Source organism: Meriones unguiculatus, chromosome 20 (assembly GCF_030254825.1).
Source record: "Meriones unguiculatus strain TT.TT164.6M chromosome 20, Bangor_MerUng_6.1, whole genome shotgun sequence".
NCBI lineage: Eukaryota > Metazoa > Chordata > Mammalia > Rodentia > Muridae > Meriones > Meriones unguiculatus.
This window is the reverse complement of record NC_083367.1, coordinates 21,759,363-21,781,587: the sequence shown is the minus strand read 5'-3', so window position 1 is coordinate 21,781,587 and position 22,225 is coordinate 21,759,363. Positions and strand designations below refer to the sequence as shown.

The 22,225-nt window shown below is 40.6% G+C and overlaps 1 protein-coding gene across 1 annotated transcript in view; it reads left to right on the top strand.

Moving 5' to 3' along the window:
- The window catches only part of Pde7b (phosphodiesterase 7B), a 304,571-nt gene that overhangs the window by 93,415 nt on the left and 188,931 nt on the right, over positions 1–22,225 (top strand). Inside the window, exon 2 of the mRNA XM_021647353.2 lies at positions 1,624–1,684. Within this exon, the coding sequence (XP_021503028.1) occupies positions 1,624–1,684 (61 nt within the window). The remainder of the gene's footprint in view (positions 1–1,623; positions 1,685–22,225) is intronic.

The window sequence follows — 22,225 nt, the reverse complement described above, 5'->3', positions numbered from 1 at the left end:
TATTCAAAAGGAATGGTGCTATTTTAGATGCTCTCATCTTCACAATATGAGGAGCTCTTTTTACCCTTTGTGTGTGTGTATGAAGTGTGTATGAAGCATGTGTGTAGACACTGAAGGACAACTTCGGTGTTGGCCCTAACTTTCCACCATGTTTTGAGACAGGGTCTCATAGTTCACCACTGTGCATGCCTGGCTAGCTGGCCCACAGGCTTCTGGGTACTCTGCTGTTTTTACCTCCCAACCTACAGTAAAAGCACTGATTTATAGATGCATGCTACTGTGCCTGGCTTTACGTGGGTTCTAGGGATTCAAGCTTAGATATTCATTCTTGAACTGCAACTGCTTCCCACCGCTGAGTTATCTCCCCCACTCTGTTATACATTTTTATGACTTCAGTATAAGTTTTGTGTGATTTGAAAATTATGTATGTTTGTTATTCTGTAATGGACTATTATGTATTTTATATAAGTACTTTGTATGTTATATATGCTTTTTGAGTTTATGAAGCCCTATTTCATTTTTAATTGTAGGAATCAACTAATAGATGGCATTTCTCTTTTCTAAGTAGAACACGTATGTTGTATGTGAAAATTACTCTGGTTAAAATTCTACAAAATCACTTGCTCTATTACAATGTATGAACTTTTCAACTTTGCTAGATTTTACCAACAATTTTACTAATCTGCAGCGATTATATTATACCCTAGCCCCAAAACTATAAAAGGAAAGCTTCACATTCGTCTGCATTTTTAAAAATATTTAGTATTTCCAGACTTCTACATTTTGTCAAATCAGTGAGTTTTTAAAAGTTCTTTATCTTAAGTATAATTTATTTATTCCCAAATTGGTAAAGTTTAATGTATTTTCTGTGTTTACTGATCATTCAGATTTTCTCTTTATGAATTACTTGCTGTGTCCTTTATTCATTTTCTCAAATTATTTATATTCTCATTGCTTTAGGTAGTTCATTTATATACATAGATACTAATCCCATTTGCCAGCCATACTCATGCAAAAGTGGCCTGTTTTAAATAATGGATTGGATTTCTATGGTTTGCCTTGCACAAAAGTTTTGAAATGCAAATTAAAACTAAGCTATAAGCCTGAAAGTTATCACTCCCTGAGTCTATGCGCTCAGGAAAGCCCTGCACTGCTATTTCATTTCCTTATTTGTCCTTTTCCTGATCTCAGAAAGCTTAGCATTGGCCACTCAGCTTCAATAATGTCTATGTCTGTGTGTAGAGTAAGTAGATCAGAACAATGTCAGTGCTGAACAAGGACCAACTCTGAGAGTGCTTGGCCTTGGGTTATGCAGCCTGGTAACTGGCTGCTTCCCTGAGATGAAAAACTGTCAGAAACCAGGTTCATTCCAAGCCATGGCTTCTCGTGGGAGCTAGCTGTTGGCACAGCCACGATGCACACTGCAGCAGCTGATCCCAGACTGACCTCTCAGAGACTTTTCTCCCAAGAAAGTCTTTCTTTATGACAGAAGTCTCTAGGCCCAGGCAACTAGAGAAAACAAATGCAGAATAACATCACGATGGTATCAGTTGCATGAATATATTGGCTTGAGAATTCTCACTTGAAATATTGAAGTAACTAAGTCTGTATTTCTATTTACAGAGGTGTGGCGAAATCTTGTTTGAGAACCCTGATCAGAATGTCAAATGTGTTTGCATGCTAGGTAAGAAGTCTTCTTGTTTCAAATGTATTAAGCATGTTGATATCATGTGTGGTTGCTGTTGCTTTGGTATCTTACTGACTGCCTCTCGTTCCATTATAAAGGCTTGTCAGTATGCTTTTGAGCTTATAAGCACCTATAATATATTTCTGGAGCACTAGACAATGAAAAAGGGATTTATCTCAGCAGTGCTCAGTAAGTAAAAGAATGGGCCCATTCTTTTAGTGTTTCTCGGATCATCAGGATAGAATGCAATTGAGTGCTTCGTATTAAAAAATAATAACTGTGATTAAAATGCAAGAAGAATCTCATTGTCATTTCTAAGCCTGTGGTTATAATATAAATAATAAAACTTTTATGTATTACCACAGTACAAATCACCCTCATTTATAGGACCTGGGAGGAGTATATATTTGAACTAATCAGAAGTAAACACAATTACCTACAATACATCTGCCTCCAAATAGCAATAATATAATGAATAATCATTTTCCCTTATGAGATGATATAGCATTAACTCATTTACAGACTCAATAATATGTACAGTCCAGGTAAGGAAGAAAGTCAGTAGTGTTTTCCTCACTATAGGTTAGAAACAAATACAGCAAGTGTGAGTGACATACCAACTATGTCAGAAACAGGCCAAGCATGGGAAGGTTCTAAACTGTAGAATCTTAAGGCTACTGTAAGCAACTAAATATGCCCATGAGTCTTACATTAATTTTAATGTAATATTTACAGCAGCAAGGGCAGCTGAATAATCTCACCAATTTTATTTTGCATAATAGTTCATACTTGTCCATTCTAACCTTAAGCTATATTCATAAACAAAAAGTATTCATGTTAGCATCATTCATTTCCTAGATTATTTTTTTAAGATGACACAAAAGTAAACACAGCAAGATAGAGACATAAGAAGATCTCAGTCAGCCATAATTCAAGATAATAACCAAACAAAAAACCAAAGGCTACTTATGATTTAAAAACAAACATGAAACAGATACCACATTTGTCTTCTTTCTTATTCTCTTGTACTGTTATTCAATAGAGAGTTTCTAGACTTAAACTCTCATATATTTTGAATTAAGATGAAAGCTTATAAGTCTTCTGGAAACAGAACATTTTTCTAGAAGCATGTAAGCAATGATTATAGCATGCCTCTGCATACTAATTTCAGCTATCCAATACTCATTTTTACTCTTTATAAATGCCTCAAAGCACTAATTGCTCAAGATATTAGTTATAATGATAGGTAAAAGAGAGAATGATAGGTAGGTAGATAGGTAGAGATAGATGATGATAGATACATAGATGATAGAGAGATAGAGAGAGATGATAGATACATATAAATGTTTTTATTTCCTCAGATCAGAGGATGAGATGAGAGCTGTTCCCAAGCCTTTCTAGTTCTTTTTGAATTCTGACTGGTTGGTTCAACTCAGCTATTCTGGCCCAAACTCCTCTCTGTGCTGACTGATTCAAACTGGCTTCTGACTGAATTGCTCTGTTTGGCCTCAAACTAATATTGGCAATATATTTAAGTCTTCTGGCTCCTTCTCATTCTCTGACTCATTCTCTCTTCATCTGTGTCTAACTTGTTCTCCCTGCAACCTCTCTCTGTAAAACTGCCCCAGAAAAACAAGAAGCTCTCAGCAAAAAGCTTCTCTGTAAAAACAAAACAAAACAACAACAAAAACCCTCTTATCTCTCCCTGCCCTTCTCTTAAGTAGCCCTTCTTTTCTGTCCTGTTGTCATGAGAGTTGGGTGTAACCTATCTCTGACTCATTCTGTCAAATCTCTGTCTAATTCATCACTTTGCTTCTCAATTAGACATAATTTCCAAACATGGCTGCTACCTTCTATAAACTAACCTTACCTTCACTGTTTGGGATTAAAGATGTGTACTAAAGGCGTGTCTGTATTCTGGACACATCATACTGTAATCTAGAGTGCTCCTGCATTCCAGCCAGATCACACAGACCTAGAAGGTCTTTGGATGTGATTCCTTGCTAGAGCAGCTATGTTGCTGGATTAAAATTCCTCTCTCTATATAAATGTGTAGATATATAGATGATAGATAGATAGATAGATAGATAGATAGATAGATAGATAGATACACAGAGAGAGAGATGATATGGAAAGAGAAAAAATTATTTCTCCAGCCATATGTCCCAAGATTGTATTTTAGGAGTCTATGACCACATTTGATTGATTGATCATTTGGTTCATTCAGTTTCCATACAAACAAAATTACAGCTGAGCTAATGTTATAGTCCTTTCACACATGACAAAATGGAAGCAAACACTCAGATACTACAGCCCACTTACAAGTTTACGAGTTTACATTGCTTGTTTCCATCTGACCTAGTAACTTGAATAAACTTTTAACTCGTGATGCTTTCAAAGACATGAACATCATCAATTTTGAGTGAATTTCTCTGTGTTCTGCTTCTCTTGTAAGTGCTAAATTAATCACTAGGTAGGAGAAGGATAATAAAGGACTGCCTAGTACTGCCCACGTACGAGACCTCACTTAAGGAAAGGTTAATCACCTTTCCACCTCTTCCGGTTATATGGTGTGTTTTACATGGCTGCCAGTAGGCATTCTTGACCATCAAATTTATCCTTATTGATTTGGGATATATTAATATAAATTAGTTGTGCTTTTATAACTACTATCATAACTATTGCAGTTAATTGAGCACCTAAAGTGATGGGTGAAATATCTCCTGAGCATCTTACATAGCTAGGTCATTCATTGCAAGTCAACTAAGAGGTGTCTGATCTCCAAAATACAGCTATCTTTGGCAGGATCGTTTTGTTAGTCATTAACCTTATAGATTATATTAGATTGTCTTTATTATATAGAATTAAATAGTACAAAGGAAAAATGAGAATGTAAGTTTTTGATTGAGAACACATAGGAAGAGCATATTACATGTTGCCTATAAATGCTATCTATTTGTAATCTATAAAGCAAAGCGATGTGTACAGAGGCCATGCTAGATACTTGGACTTTCTCACACAGTGGAAATTGACTATACCCTTAAGGACCTTGCACTGAAAGTGATTTAGACTTTTTTTTCCTCTTTATCCCTTAAGGGATTTGATGCAAGTCTTGATTCAAACTGAATTAAACATGATTTCCAACTAAGAGAACAAAGTATATACAGTTCATTTTTCCAAAACTTTACCCTGGATTTTTATGCCACCCCAGCATGGGTCCCTGATAAGGGCCAACCTAAGACACCTTTATATTATCAGGCTCCTGGGCCTCTCTTCCTCAGGTCCTCCTCCCTTCACTACCACACTCCCGTTTGGAGTTCCTGCATAGATTCTGGCATGCTCTGCTTTTACCAGGCTTGATATGGAATTTATACATGAGGGTCATTAGCCAGGCACAGGTGTGGCAGGCCGGACCTCGTCCCCGACCAGCGAGTACTCAGATCATTGTAGGAGGAAGGCAGTTGTTGTATGTTCGATTCTCAATGTCTATGGAATAAGCCACTCTCTCAGAAAACCATGCTGCTGGCTCATTTCCTCAAATGATGCAGAAATGTCAGCATCTCCTTGACTGACTCCAAAGCACTAAACCCAGTTTTCAGTGGGAACTAATTACTGTCAGGTGTGGTGTTTGCAAAGACTCATTTCTGGTTACAGGAGCACAGTGCAGGAGGGGTTAGAAGGTAAATTGTGTGCAAAGCTGCCTGTATTGAGTATTAGCTGTTTAGGCCTTAAAATTGTTCCCAGTGTGTGACTGTGGCCACCAAGTCAACAAGAAGCTGCAATAAATAACTGCTTTCTCTGCTTCACACTTTAGTCAGTGACTTCCAAGCTCCCTCCACTGCCAACATATCTATACTCAGACACATATATGGATCTCTCTTCAATCCCAATTAGCTTTAGAGCGTATATAGTTATATCAAAAGATATACGACTATGTGGCAAAATTTATACCTTAATAAAATGTAAGGAAGTGACCCTAAAAAGGACAAGAAAGCTGACAGAAAATTATATCTAGTTATATAAATAATGCATGTGATATTCTAAATTACTAAAGTTACTTTCCAAGGGTATGAAAGAAAACTATTAATCAAAAAGAATGGAGCATATTTGAAGAAGAATTAGTGTTGGTTCAGCCTTAGTTTATATGCCAGCTATGCTCTGTGGAGTTATAAACTTTTTTCTTATAAAAAGGAATTTAAAAAAAAAAAACATTGGACATAGAAAACTTCTTCTACTCCTATTTATTTCTCTTACTTTTAAAGTAAGATTCTATGAAAATAAAGATCCTTAATTTATAATTTATGATATTTTAGTACAGTTTCCATGTGTTTATCAAGGTGTATTTTTTTTCTAATTTGAAATAGTCTGTGGCTTTGCTGCTGTTCCATACTTCATTCCATTCATGTTGATAAGTGGTGTGGCCATTCGAATGTTCTGGAAGAACTTGATTACCTGTCTGGCTTACATGGGATGTTTGCATTAGACATTTGAAATTTGCTGTGTAAACTTTGAGCTGTATTGGTAATTTTCAGAGTAATAGGATACAGTGAAATCAATATTGTATTAACACTCAACATGAGCACAGAGGGTCTGTGTTTCTGTCTCAGCTCTGAAACACTGACTGTGAATGCTCTGCTCAAAAAAGCTGCTTCATCTCTTCAGGCTTCCATCCCTACAAGACACAAGTAGAAATAGCTATCTCCTCTACATCCAGGTTTTTTCCATGATGGAATGAGATATTTTATGAAGCAGTGCCTATTATGGGGACAACCCTACCTATCAGTTATCCAGCAGTAAGTTGATAAATAATAAACAATGGCTTTTAAAAACTGATGATAAAAATTAATTATTGATCGATGTCATTGATGGGAACCAAAAAACCAAGACAATATACAAATATGAAGATGACTTTTAAAATATAAATGTGTTATTCAAAACTGCATAGTGCCTTCCGGACAAAGCAAAGCTTTCATATATTTTCAGGAACTAGATTTCTTTAGGCTCCTTCCATGTGGGAAAGGCACTGTGTGAGACACGGGGCAACAAAGACCAACGGGAGCAGTCTCTTCCTTCGAAAGCCTTCCAATTCAGAGAGATTCAACTCCTGAAGCCCAAAATATGAAACATGAATGTAAGAGTAACAAGTGATTTTTTTTAAAGGCAAAAAGTGCATTGAGGGTTCAAAAGAAGAAAATGTGTGGAGTTGGACTGTGAGGAGGCATGGGAATGGCAACCAAGCAGCAGGGTTAGGGTGAGGGAAAAGCCTCCTCTCAAAAGCCAGAGACAGAAGAGGAATGAGAAGGAAGCATTCAGACCACCCACAGGGTAAAAGGATACACTATGAAGAAACGAAAAGCATAAGTGGAGATACAGGCTATCGGTGCCCTCTCCAAGACAGAAGTCTTAGGTGGCCAACAGCACTGGCCTTTTGTGTTTGGCTATGTCTAGTTCAACAGTAGTTTTCATTTAGCTGAAAAGGACCATGGGATACTCTATAAACTCATTTATGAGGCATAGTATTAAGCAAAACTATAAACCAGCTACTTGTAAAATGAGCTGTATTATTTTTATTTTATGTGGTGTGGGCTTTTTGCATGCATGTTTGGCTATGCAGTGCCCACGGAGGCCAGGAGAGGGCGTCTGAGACTTGGAGTTGGCCGTGATTGCTGGGAACCACACCCAGGTCCCCTGCCAGAGCAGCAAATGCAGTAACTGCCAAGCAATGTCTCCAGCCCTGTTTCTGTTTTCTTGGTTTTTGTTTGTTTGTTTGTTTTCTTTTCTTTCTTTTCATACAGTATCTTATGCTATAGCGCTGTCTGTGCTGGTACTTCCTATGTAGCCCAGGCTAGACTCGAACTCACGGTGATCCTCCTGCCTCTGAGTATAGCAAAGTGAACCACTATGGTAAGCCATTTCTGATGGAATAATTTTTAATGAATAATGAACTGCTTTTGTGTACTTTGATTATTAAACTACCTCAACTTGTCCAAGCAAGTAGATATTTCCAAGCATGTACATATTTGCTATTTAAAAATAAGTCATATTAGAAATAATAACCAGAAATATTTATAAATCATCTTCATCGGTAACTAAAGAAAGGCTACATTAAGAACTATTTTATGTTCACCTGACATTAACATTAAGGTTTAACTCCTAAAGAGGAAAGTTTTCAGGTGTTGAACTTTGACTTATAAAGGTTAGGATACCCCCGCAGGTTTGACTTTTTAAACTCACACTTGTAAAGTACATCATTCATTTCACCTTGCGCATCACCATTTTCTCTTTCGACATGCTTGTGTAATGAAACCTCTGAGCAACCTTGTCTAACTGAAACAAACGGAGCCTGGACATTCTTAAGCAAGAGCAGAAAAGCGCAATTCCCACCACTCCCCAGGCCCCTGCTTTGTCTTAGCACTGCGCTTGCACCAGATGGCATGCTGTATGTTTGTCCACAGACTCCATGCTGTCCCTCGGCCTCACCACAGAGCACAGCGCAGCACACACAGTATGGAAGCAGGGACTCAGTTTTACCCCTGCTGAGCAGGCAGCGTCTGGAACACCTCGCTGCCTGTCTCCTAACAGGATCCCATCATTTGCTGAACAGGTACATGCTGATGCATTTTTGAGAACAACACAGTCTCCTGCAGGCGTCACTCAAATGTGCCAGAAGTAGGTTGTTACAGCATAAAAAAAAATTAAAATAATAAAATGAACCTTTGTTGGGATCTAACATGCCCAATACCCAGGTCAGGAACAAAAGAGCAGCCCCCAAGCACAAGAGTCTGTATTTCTGGGTGAGAGATATGTAGTTGTCTACACTTAGGCGATCAGAACCTGGTGTGAGAAGATCAGCGGTATTTGTCAAGGGCTGCTGTATGCCCAACTCTCTGCTGTGTACTACCAGAACTGACATAATGAGCAGCAACGCAGAATCCCTACTGTCATATGGGTAATTCTTGGGCATGATGGAACACTGAGTTGCGGAATGAGGAGGCCCATTATTTCATCTTCGCTATATTTATAAAAAATATACATGCAGAAAGATTATTTCATGCTGAGCCTGTTGCTTTAAATCTTCCTCCATAGCCCCACTGCTTTTTCAAAATTCATACTTGAACGTCAGTGCTGCTTTGTGCGAGGAAGTGAGTCTCCCCAGCTTCACGGTTGCTTTCTATGCAATGTTGCTGCTTACATTGCCACAGCAACAAAATATCATGCTTCTCAGTGCAGCTGGAAGCCGGGCTCCAGCAAGAGTGAGCTGCAGCATGACAACTCAGGAAAAGACCAATGTGCTTGAACCGGAGTTGTCAAACCCAGAAATGATGGCAGTCTTGGTCTTGTTGCAGCTATGCTTTCTCCCTGAAGGTAGAGAATGCATAATTTAGTAAGACTACTCTCCCGACCTCCATATAAAGCTGCTGCTGAAAAAATGTGTGCAATTAACAAGCATTTATAGGTGCACACTATGTGCTAGCACAGGGATGTAAAGACAATGACATTCATCAGCCATTGAGAGAGTCATGGACAGCAACACAAGCAATGGCATCATAGCCCGAGAGGCCACAGTAAGAGCTGGCCTCTGTCTCGCAGGAAAGGAAGAGCCATGTCTGGAAAGGTCTGTGCAGAATACAGTAAGGAACAAAGGAGACGCAAGGGAACAGCCTGGGGAAACTGGACTGGGACCCTCTTGGGAAGTGTATTCTAAGCAAGAAAGCAAACGGTACAGGCAACTTCATGTGGCCAACTAGAGGCTCCCCAAGAAGGTCACTGTGCCTGCAGAATAAAAATAAAATCAGAGGGGAGGAATAGCTAACTGGGTATGAAGAAGAAAACAGGACAAATTATGAAGGACTGTAGAACAGGACCAAAAAAAAAATCTATTTAAAGATGATTAAGCTAGAGAGCTACAATATGACATGGAGGCTTCTGACAGCTCATCTGCTCAGAGCTGTGTATGTCCAAGAGTAAGAAGATACTAGAAAGATACCAGCTTACACAATAATAGCAATTATCAGGTGAGAAATGTTGAGTCCTGATTGAACTGATACAATCGTCTCTGAAGAGGAGAGATCCAAGATACTGGAGCCTTTGAAATCAGACTGTGATAGGACTTAGCAAAGGACTGAATGTAAGGGATGCTGCTAAGTATACCGGTGCTGCCTGCCTCCTGCCCTGGACAGCACCTGGAGGACATGAGTTGAATTTCTAGGTGTGATAAATTTGACGTCCTCAGAAAACTCAGGCATGGGAGGGAACCTGGAGCTGGAAGGAGCTCTTCTTGCAGATAGAGATAATAATAGATCCTAGTAACGATACTACGCAGGAACACTTGGAAGCATGCCCAAAAGGGTTGAGCAGGTCCAAGAGGAGTCTTCAAACACATAAATGGGTAGGAGACTCAGAACAAGAGGGTAGGAAGGCAGAAAAGTGGTACTGTGGCCATCTCAGCCAAGAGGGGATGGTTCCACAGGAGTGAGAGAAAGGTACCGATAGGAAGCATTGTGGAGGTCAAGTGAGATCTGGGGTACTGGGCAGCTGAGGGACTTGAGGGTAGCAGCGACAGCCATCAGCAGGCCCACAAGCAGAGGGTAACTAACATCAGCCAGGTGAACAAGGAAAACTTGGTGGATGGAGACATGGCCTCTTGGGTGAGGGCAGGGAGAAGTTGAGATGATCCCATCCAATCGCTTTCAGCCTGATACTCTTGAGGAGCAGGGAGAGGAGGAGTGGAAAGGCCATAAGCAAATAGGTTAATTGGAAACTAATATATGAAATAAGACAGACCTTATGAGATATAAAAATTATATTTTATATGTATAAAATGGAAATATATATCAAATATATGTAAGCATATATATATATATACATGTTCTTATGGCTTTAACTATGTACATTATTTTAAAATATTTTAAAAGTTAAAGCATTGAAAAATAAATACTTGTACCCATTGCATCGGTTGCCACATATAGAAAGACAGTTCTAAGGACCTAGCTGAAGTCAGCAACTGTGCACCAATATATCAAGATCCATTCCTCGAAATTGAAATACGTAGCTCCAAACTTGATGCTTTTCCCAAACACACATTTCAGAGAAGTGAATACTCTCTGCTCACGAAGACCCTCCCGTTCTCTTTTCCCCTTAGCTGCCTCGTCTCCTCCTTCCAATGGCCGGCCAAGGTAACCTGCATGGTGATGCCCCCTAGACCCTAACTCACAAATTCTTCCACTTCATAACAAAAAGATTGTATTCGTCTTGTAGTCTCTATTTAGCCAGCACAGTCCCGTGGGATTCGCATTATCTTATCTATCTTTTTGACCCAAGCACTCAGCATTGGCCTACAACTCCAAAGAAGCACAAAATAATCCTAATGACGATACAAAAAAAAAAAAAAAAAAAACATGCATAAGATTGTATGTTCACTCATAACCTTCTCTCACTATCCAATGGTGCCTCTAGAAGACTTTGGTATGGCCTGTCTTGGCCCATAAGGAGAGGACTCTCTACAACCTCCACTCCACTTACATGCTTGGAATGTTGTTTTCATAACCAGGAGCTTTTGGTTCCTTCTGGGCCAGCTCTGTCACCACCTCCTCCTCTCCACCCTTGGTCTGTTACCCTCCTCCACATCTTCTGCTCCCAGGAAGAGTCTTCCTAGGAAGCTTTGCATACATGCAGCTGTACTTTTGTAATATTCCCCAGACAGCATCTTTTTCAGTTTTGACCCAAAAACAATGCTAGAGATTTTTGCTGAAGAAATGACATTTTATAAATGTATTTCACTGAAAATTTATATCATTTAAGCAGACAAATGTTCACACAGAGTGTCTTACAGGGTCCCATGCTGTCAATATACAACCATCTGCTTCATAACTATAAACACACAAAGATTTTTTTGTTTAAGTTTTGGGCTATAAACATTGATAGCACATAAGCACTTTCAGAACAAAACAAAATTATCCCTGTTATTAAAAACATAATTGCAGGGCATGGTGGCACATGCCTGTAATCCCAGCACTCAGAGAGTCAGAGGCAGGTGGATCTCTATGAGTTCAAAGCCAGCCTGTTCTACAACGTAGACAGCCAAGGCTACCCAGAGAAACCCTGTCAGGAGAAAACAAAAAAGCAAATATCAAAACATTATATAAATGTTTCTGATAAATGTTACATATCTTATAAAGGATACATAAACATTTCTTTGTCAGATTCATACTTTTAAAACGTATGTTATTAACAAAGAAGTAACTAATAGATGCACTCAAAAGGAAGTTTTCCTGAGTCCAAAACTTTCACAACTGACTCATTAATCCATGTTTTCAACTTTTGTGAGTCTAGCATGGACAGCATAAAACTTACTAATTGCTTTCCACTGAAAAGTCTTGAAGGAAAATCTCAAAATGATGATAAATAAGTGCATAGATGTCTGGACTAACTTTAAGGTGAACAAGGACATATATGGGCTTGACACACTTGATTTTTAGTCAGCATCTTTATTTTTTTGTGACTTGTAATTTAACAAAATAGTCAATGTTATCAAATCTAGCAAATTGTGATTTTGTCTTTACTCTAATTCTGGGTTCCAAGGGCTCCAGTTTGGTGTGATGCAATAGAAAACTGGCAATGTAATTCTGAAAGAGTTACTCTGTGCCTCGTACTGTTTGTCAATGGGAGCACGGTCTGAGAAATGCTTCATTGGGTGATTCCATCAACACTCCAACACCATGGCATGCAGTCACACACGTCTAGAGGAAAAGCCCCCTCCCCACCCAAGTTGAATGGTACAACCTCGTAGGTTGGGATCTGTCCTATGCTGCAAACCTGTGTGGCATGATACTGTCCTGATTACTGAAAGCGTGTATAGCAAAGTGGAATTTGTGTACCTGGACATCCCTAAACTTTGAAAGATGTAGTACAAATACGAGACCATAAGAACGCTCAGCTTCATGGTGATGTTACAGTCCCATTGTCTTGCATGCATTTGCTCATTAACTGACTCCTTGTGAGTGGAGAATGACTATAAACCAATGTTGAAATACTAATAGAGGGAAGAATTCCAAGAGGCTTGTGAATAACATGTTTTTCTTGTTCTGTGATATGCTACAAATCTGTCACTTCTTGGAACATATCTACTAAGCATAGGAAAAGAGGTGTCATGTCAAATCACTCTCTAAAAATTATACCGAAATATCAAAAATTGCACTGTAGTATCTTGCCTTCTCTTTAAAGATCAAATACTTAGAAAAGGTATTATATCCTTTTGAAGTAAGTATTGGATTCAAATAAACAGTTCCCATATTTCTTAGGGGAAAATTGCGTCTTAGTACTCAAATCCTGTGTTATTTATTGAATAGAGCTGTTAAGCGTTAATTCCATCAGGTGGTCTGTAAGAGGTACCTATTCTGTTTCCCTTTTATATCAAGAAAAGTTCTTCCTTTATGGATCTTGTTTACAAGATACATGACGCCTAAAAAGCCAAGATGGCTCAGGGTGACAGAACATGAATGAGTTATGGTTATATTTTGGGTGATTTCACAGCTATTCAGAACTGGTTATTACAGAGGCTTAAACAGATCTCTAAATATTTTAAAGCATTTAGCTTTTATTAGCTTGTTAACTGTATATGTTAAAGGGGCCTGGTGTGACAGTTCAACACGTGCATACATTATACTCCCCATCGGATCAAGGTCATTAGTCCTTCCGTCTTCTCTTAAGGTTTAATAATTTATTTATCTAACATTTAGGTGTGTGTTTGCCTCCATGAGTTTGTATGCACCATGTGTGTGCAGGAGCCCACAGAGGCCAGAGGAGGATGGTGTACCCCTCAAGCTGGAGTTCTGTAGCGTGCTGAGACAGGACCCTGGGTGTTCTGCATGAGCAGTCAGCCCTCTAACAACCATGTCATCTCTCCAACCTCATTTCCCTCCCTCATCATTTATGCTTGGAGCCCTCAAGCTCCCTTCTCCAGATTGTCATAAAACAGGTAGCAGGTAGTATAAACTGCCATCACTTCAAAATGTCAGAACTTACAACTTCTGTGTGCTTTCCTTACATCCCTACATCCTCTTATCCTTACTGTCCATGCCAACCTTCCCCACATAGATGGTAACATCTCCCCGCTTAGTAATCGGCCAGACATCCAGAAGCTCAGGGGCACACCTCAACTTTATGTGGCTACATAAAGTTGTAAATTTCTAAGCCATTACAATACATTTATTTTTCCCTGTAGTGACTGAACAGTTGAAAATGGAGAAGTCTCTGATTTGGGAGAAAAAAACAAAGTGAGACTGTATGTGTTAATTTTGTTTATTTTCCAATACACACCCTTCTCAGAATATTAGTTCCAAGCATTATAATCTCTAAGAGAGAAATTTTTAATCCAGGTGTGGTGATGTGTGCCGTTAATAACAGCACTCAGGAGGCAAGGCCAGAGGGAGGTAGATCTCTGTGAGTTCCACTTGCTACATGCAGCAAGTTTGAAGCCAGCCAAGGCTACATAGTGATATCTTGTTTGAAGAGTGAAAGAGAGTGGGAGGGAGAAAGAGAGAGATTTTGATAAGTAAACACGAACTAATGGTGTTTATGTGTGCGTCCACGGTTGTTACATTTATTACCAGCTTCGAGTCACTCAACAGCTGATGCTACAGCTTAGATAAGTGTTGACACACCTGACTATTGATTTTTCAGTGACTTACTTCCATTTATAATGCCTTTTCCTTTTAATTTAAACGTAGCTTAGATTCTGAAAATGGGCAACTTTTAATTGATTATTCAAGACAGGGTCTCTCTGTATAGCCTTGGCTGCCCCGGACTCACTTTGTAGACCAGGCTGACCTTGAACTCACAGAGAGATACACCTGCCTCCCTCAATGCTGGGATTACCTCCCTCAATGCTGTGCACCATTGCGCCTGGGAAAATGGGCAATATTTTTAAGCTACAGACCAACGAACGTTTACGAGGTTGATGCACCTTCGTGAAACTGCACAGGTTGATTTTCTTAATGTTTCCTCCCAGACATTGCCCCCCAAAGGCCCCACTCTGACACCCTGAATTTTATCACCACTCCTTAATTTGCAATTTATACAAGTGGAATTAAAGAATAGATTCTTGCACTCGCCATTGTCGGTGATATTTATCCATACTGTTACATATAACTATTGTTCACTCTTCTAGCTGATTTTACTATGCATTCCTTCGTAAGAAAAGATCACTGGCCACTGCCATGAAATGTTCCTCTCGTATGTGCATATGTGTGCCTTTATCTGTATATGTGTGTGTCTGCTTCTTCATTAATTCTACTCTCAACAAATATTTAGCTGTCTATAGTTTTGGACTGCTGCAAAATGTACTACTATGAAGATTTTGTACATTCTTTAACTCTTTCATGAGAGGTGCCTGTATGTGTGTACCTTCAGTAGGTATTGGGTATAGGCACACATGAGCCACAGCACACATGTGGAAGTCAGAGGTCGACCTTGGGTGTGGGCCCTCATCTTCCACCTCATGTGAGACAAATCCTATCCCGCTGGCCACTGTTTGTGCCAAGCTAGCTGGCCTGTGGGCTCTCTGGGATTCCTCGGTCTCCACCTTCCATCTCAGGCCTCAGGCACACGCTACTGTGCCTGGCTTTTACATAGGTTCTGAGAGTTTAAACATAGGCTCTCACACGAATGTGGCCAGCATTTATCCAGAGCCGTTTCGCCAGTCCATACATGGCTTTTGTGAACAAAGTACCTACTTTCCGGAGCATCTCCCCAGGACTACAGCTGTTGGCTCACAGAGTACACCTGAGCTCTGCTTTAACTGCGCTCTCCAAATATGTTCCGAAGTGTCTACACCAGTCTGCAGCCCCACCAGCTGTGCATGAAAACTCCATAAATAATTCAACACTCGGTAATTATTCTAGAGTAGAAGTTAGAATGTATAATTCATTCCATTCAGTACGAACATTTTATGTAAATGACCTTTAATGAAGATTATGGTTATCATTTATGTAAACAAATCATCAGATTGATGATCGTAGAGCAGGTATACTTACTTGCTTATTCTCAATGAACATTAAAGACTTGGTGGAGTTTACTGCCCAAACCAAATTAATTGTCTCTCACTCAGGTGGAACAATAAACAAAACCCTAGATCCTAAGTGAAAATTCTTTTCTTCTAAGCTAATAAATTTCCATTTTTATTTCACTACAAACTATACAATTAAGCTTTTACAAATTTGAAATTATAATATGAAAATTATAGGTAAAAAATGGGAACAGACGTAGCAATGAAGTATATTTTAGGACAGTGAAAATGCTCTGTAGGTTGTTACAATGACGGTTGTGTGTCTAAACCAAGCAAACCAACAGAGGCTTCGAGAGCAGACCTCAGTGCAGACTGTAACATCTGGTAATGTTAATATGTCAATGTAGGTTCATCAGCTGTGACAAATATGCCACCGGCATGGGGAGGGCCAACAAGAAGGGAGGTGTGTGGGTGAGGACGGCTGTTTTAAGAGAAACCCGTCTTTCTTCCCAATATTTCACTAAGAAATATCAATGACCACTATCAATGATGAGTTTAAGTACTTTAGAATGAGAATTAGACCATCCAGTTCCAAAACATCAAAAGTCTAGTCCCTTACTATGAAACATCATGGGTCAGAATTTCCAGATCAAGCCCTTACTTGTTGCTGTGACTTTTACATATACTGACTCTGGGAATGAGGCAGTGAAGTGCATTCTTGTGGTCTGTTTATCAGTCTCTCTTTGTGTTGAAATGGAGACAAGATGGCTACTTTTAGCCAATGTGGACAGTGAATTAAAGGAGAAAATTTTAATTTTCCAATAGAAAAAAAAATTTCCAGGGATGTCTCTGGCTTCCCAGGTAATGAAATCAGGAATGGTTACTATCTCCTTTTATCATCTCTTTATAGTTTCCAAATGTTCAAAGAGGAAAAGTTATTTTATAATGAGAGGCCTCATGTCACTTCTCTGATCTCTAAAGGTACAAAGATAATCTGTCTGCATCACTAAACCCTGCAGATATCAGCTGTCAGATCTCTGCTAAGACAGTAGCTGATAGTATCTGTTCTCCCTAAGGGGACGCACACATTAGTGTGGGGTTTTATCTACACTGTGGTGTGGCTTGGGGTAGCACCTAGGTAGCCACATTTTTGAGATGAGTCTGAGTTGTTGTTACTCATTTCTGGCCTAACTCCCCCCCTCCCCCCGTACAAAACATATCTCACCAAACCCACGTCTTGTGACATAAATCAAAGTGCCACGCACTGGCATCTGATGATTTATTGATCACAACAGAAGGCCAGGTGACTGAGGCAGAGGGTTCAGTGACAAAGGGGAGCCTTGCAGAGCGGGTGCCTTTTACACTGGGATCAGGTAGGGACTCACAACCACAGTATCACCCAGTGAAGATCTGCGGGACTTCCTTAGTTTCTCAAAACTGTAATATATGGCATGTTACATACATGCGCACACACGCGCATCCTGTATTTGACTCAGGCACCCCTTCAAGGTGTTATCAAGCATTTAAGATGCACCAGGGAAGGCCAAAGCTTTCATTCGGTTAGCAAACTAAAACCAACTGCACGTTTCCAAGATCAAGCCCTCTGTTTCGTTCCTTTGCTCTCAACCGGGATGCAGACAAGTTTTTCGTCTGAGGGAAGAAGGACCTGTGTGCAGTAGTTTTTCACCAGCAGGGCGTTTACTCCTGGTACTCAGAGGAGACTACTGAATGTTTTCCTGTGTCCTAAACTGTATCACAAACAGCAGAGGGAGAGCCTGCTGGGAGAAAACTATCCCTGCAACCGATTTTCCCAGGTGCCTGCGGTCGTATATATGCAGGCACAGACAATTTGGGGTGGTAGAAAAAAAAATCGCTCTTTGATTCAACTCATTTGCTCTTCAGTCTGCAGCTTTCGTACCTTTAGAATATCTCAAGATTGTAACAAAAGAAGTGAAGATAGTGAAGTCCTGCTGGTAACTTCAAAAACAACAAAAAGTATAACGGGGTAAATAAAAGAATTGGGGAAAGAGCTGAGAGCCGTGTGCAGCCGAGGTCGGCCGCGTTCAGGAGAGCGCTGAAAGGTTGTTTGGGGACAAGCCCCTGGTGCAGAACTGGGCTCTGTGAAAAGAGACAGGCCAGTCTTTGTTCAGGCTCTACCATCCCGTTCATTGTTTACTTACAGCACAGTAAAATGTACCGTGGCCCTTCCAGCAAGCCACTTGTTTTCAAGTAAGAAGGGTTTTCCATGTCCATTTTAAAAGCAAACTGGAACACCGCGAGGGAATCTAATGATTTTCAAAAGTACCCGGGTCTCACTTAGTTCAATTATCATCGTGAATAGCAGTAATTTTAAATTAAGAATAAATACCTTTTATATTTTCCTTGGGATCTACTCCTAATTTTTTCATAGTTTAGATTCCATAGCAGAGCGTTCTATCCTGACAAGGATAGACATGTTTGACAGAAATAAAGAGTGCGTGCTCACGCAGGCAGCAGGAAAAAGAGAAAGGATGAAACTTTACACTTAGATTCCCATGGGATATGGGGATGGGGTGAATGAACATTAAGCCTAAAGGGAAGTAAATTAGAACTATACCATTTAAGAGGTAGGATGGCCAATCGCCCATCTCATCTGTGAGGGGTACAGTCAAGACATCTTAATAGCTACCCAAAAGTTAAGATAATGCCGAACCTTCTGTACGCACTATGCTGCTTCCTAAACATGACCATGACAAAGCTGAACTCATGCATGAGACAGTCTCAGAGGCTAACAGTGTCAATAATAAAACAGCAATTTTGACAAGAAGTAGTAATAAAATTGCTCATGTTACTTCTTTTGTGCTTCAGGGCCATTGCTACGTAAAAATAGTGTTCTTAGGCCTCAAGTACCATGCATGACATCTCCCCGTTCTGCCCGATGGTTTCCAGGCCAATATCCAACATATAAAGACTAGGCCTTCATATGCATCGAGGATATGAAGAACCGAAAAGCTGGACAGTTGCATGAGCTAACCTTCCCTTTAGCTTGCGTTCAGTGAAAGGTGACGGAACACATTGCAAGCACCAGAACATCAGCTTTGGGACTGCTGAGATTGTTCCACAAAGGAGTTAGTCCTGCAGTCTGTGGAATGGGTCAGGTGCAGCCCCGCCTCTGTAAATGGGTGTAAGGAAGGAGCGGTTGGTTTCAGGCAGCAAAACAACTGCGCAATTCGCTTCCTATTGAATGTTTTAGGGTGCTGCCTAAAACTGTCCTTCTTAATAGTTAATAATTCTTGATTTTATCTGACTCTGAATTATTTGGCTTATCTAATTTCCCTAAAAGGAAAACAAACAACCCCCTGCCCCCCCCAAAAAAAACAAAAACCACAAAATCTTGACACTGTAATGAGGCTCTTGATAGAATAAAAACTGGGATAAAGAGACTAAAAAGGTTATGGTAGAAATGACAAAGAAGAAATGATTAAATGCCCAGGGTAGGAGACCGGGAAGAGAAAACCAATGAGTCATAGAAGTGTTCTGCATTCCCCAAGAACTCAGTGGCTGATGGAGAGACACCCGTGTTTTAGCAACACTGAAGAGGAAAGAGATTCATAATGAAACATACCTAAGCATCTTAATTGAAAGTAGCTTTGCCGTGTGTGTGTGTGTGTGTGTGTGTGTGTGTGTGTAACATTGTGTGGTGTGGGGGTATGCAGGGTGTGGTGTGTGTGTGGTGTCTGTCTGTGTATGTGTGGTATGTTGTATGTGTGTGTGGTGTCTATGCGTGTGTATGTTTGGTGTGTGGAGTGTGGTATCTGTGTGTGTGTGTGTGTGTGTAGTCTCTGTGTGTATGTGGGGTGTGTTGTGTAGTTGGGGTGTAGGTTGTGTGTGTATGTGTGTGCTGTCTCTAAGTGTGTGTGTGTGTGTGTGTGTGTCTGTCTGTCTGTCTGTCTGTTTTTGAGGAAAGCTTTGAACAGCTGTGTCTCTGTAAGGGGAGCTGCCCGGGCTCTTTGGCACACAATCACATTCAGAATCTTCCTTGGCTCGTTAGAGAGCAAAAGGCCTCACAGCTCTGAGATAAGGCTGCTGACTCTCGGGCCTGAAATGTTGCCACCATCTGGCTGGAGCTTACTGCCACACTCTTAGAAGCAATGTTGAAGTTTAAAAATCATTTTTCTTTGACATGAAGAACTTCAAGTCTAGAAGCTCTACCTGCCACACAACAAAAGAAATGAGTTCCTGTACAAAAAGAAAAGGCCCTTGCCCGGAACATCGTCACGCGGCATTTAGGCTCTTTCATAAAATTTAGTTGGTGCTCCTCCTCGGCTCGCTCTCGGCTTCTGTTAACGCACTATAGAATGAGAAAAACAAAAAAAAAAAAAAAAAAAAAAAAAAAAAACCTGGCTGTTCCAAGGCTTAAAAAGAGCAGGTACACAGAGAAAACAAGCCTGGTGGGGAAATTATGAAGACAGAATTTAACATGGAAAACGCCCTGTTATGGTCAGCAACAGCCTAAGAGTGTTTTTCTACAAAAATTAATTAATTAATTAATTTAAAAAAATTGAACCTGCAAGGGGAAAGGTTATCTTGTATGAAAAGTTCAAATGCTTATTGTGCCTTGAGGGAATGAATATCTGTGCACAAAGTAAACAAGATCTCCTAAATTTTATGACATTTACATTGCACTTATGGAGTTTAAAAATTAGACAAACACAAGCTTGATGCGAAGTAGGAATGAAGACTAGCTAAGGAGAGAGAGCAGGGAAAGGGCTGGAGGATGGCTCGGTGGGGAACGTGACCTCTGTGGGAAGAAGGCCTTCCGGATGGAAAGCGTCATGAAGAACGGAACCAGCCAGGGACCCGGACAGGCAAAGGGACTGCAGGGAACCGCGGTAAAGGAGGAGTCCAAAGATGGCCCGGATCACGAAGAGTCCTCTCAGCCACTCCTTCTCAGACTTCAGCCTCACATGAGTCACACGCGGAAACTACTGAAGGGCTCGCTCCGGTTCACTCAGCCCAAGATGATGTATCTCTAGCAAGGGCCTCATGATCTGATAGGCCGGTCCCCACAATGCATTTTGATTAGCTGGTCCCTTCATCGCGTTGTAGCATTCAGGTTCTGTTCTAAACGCAGTGTTTTGAAGAGAGAACAGCCAGGCTTATCTTTTTAAAAGATCACACTTGCTCCTATGTGGAAAACAGATTCCATGTGGGCACTGGAAAGGAACGGTGATATTAGTCTCGGCAGGAAATTAGTGGCTTGGCCTCGGAAGATGCTTGTAGGGTGGTGAGAAGCTTGGCTTAAGGCAACGTTTTGAAGCATCGCTAATAACTCTTGACACTGGATGAGATATAAAACAGAGAAGAGAGAAAACCATGCATTTTTGGCCTCAGCAAATGAATAGAAGGTGGTGTCGCTAATGAAGAGCAGAAGGTGCCATGGCAACAGAGGAGGCGGGTGTTGTGGGTTGAATTGTGTTCCCTTGAGAGTCACTAATTACAGTCCTAACCTAGTACCTCACAATGTGATCTTTTTTGACAGTAGCGTCGATCACCGGTAACCAAGTTAAAGTTGGGAGTACGCCCTGGACCAATGTGGTTGGTGTCCTTCATAGAAATTCGGACACACCGATGCATCCAATCTTCCCTCAATATTCCTGGGTCGTTGGTTCCATGACCTCAAGGACACTAAAATCCACAGATGTTCAAGTCCCTTACATAAAACAATGTAGTGTTTGCACAGCACTCTCCTCCCTGCTCTAAATCATTGCTTCTAATACATAATGCAAATGTAAACATTATAAAATAATTGCTCTGCATATTGTTTAGCTAGATATGACAAAAAAGAGGTTAACATGTGCTTGGTACAGATTCCTTTCTCCCCCCCCCTACTATTTTGATCTAAGGGTGTGGAGGAGCCCTCTTTTGGGGTCATTGACCTGAGGAAGGGGCTCCTAGGGGAGAGAGAACAACATGAGCAGGAGAGAATACCATGGGCAGGTATAGAAATCTCAGAGTGGGTTTTTCTTCTTTTTTAATAGAATTTTTTTATTTATTACAATTTATTCACTTTGTGTCCCAGCTGTAGCCCCCTCCCTTATCCTATCCCAATCCCACCCCCTCTCCCTCCCTCATCACCTCCCATGCCCCTCTCCAAGTCCACTAATGGGGAGGTCCTCCTCCCCTTCCATCTGACCCTAGCTTATCAGGTCTTTTCAGGACTGGCTGCATTGTCTTCCTCTGTGGTTTGGCAAGGCCGCTCTCCCCTCAGGGGGAGGTGATCAAAGAGCCAGCCACTGAGTTCACGTCAGAGACAGACAGCCCCTGTTCCCCTTACTAGGGAGCCCATTTGGAGACTGCACTTCCACGGGCTACATCTGTGCAGGGGTTCTAGGTTATCTCCATGCACGGTCCTTGGTTGCTTTCTCGGACAATTAGGAATAATGATACCTCAAGATCCAACTATACCACTGCTAGGCATATATCCAAAATATGCTCAAATATACAACAAGGACTTTGTTCAGCCACGTTTGTAGCAGCTTTATTAATAATAG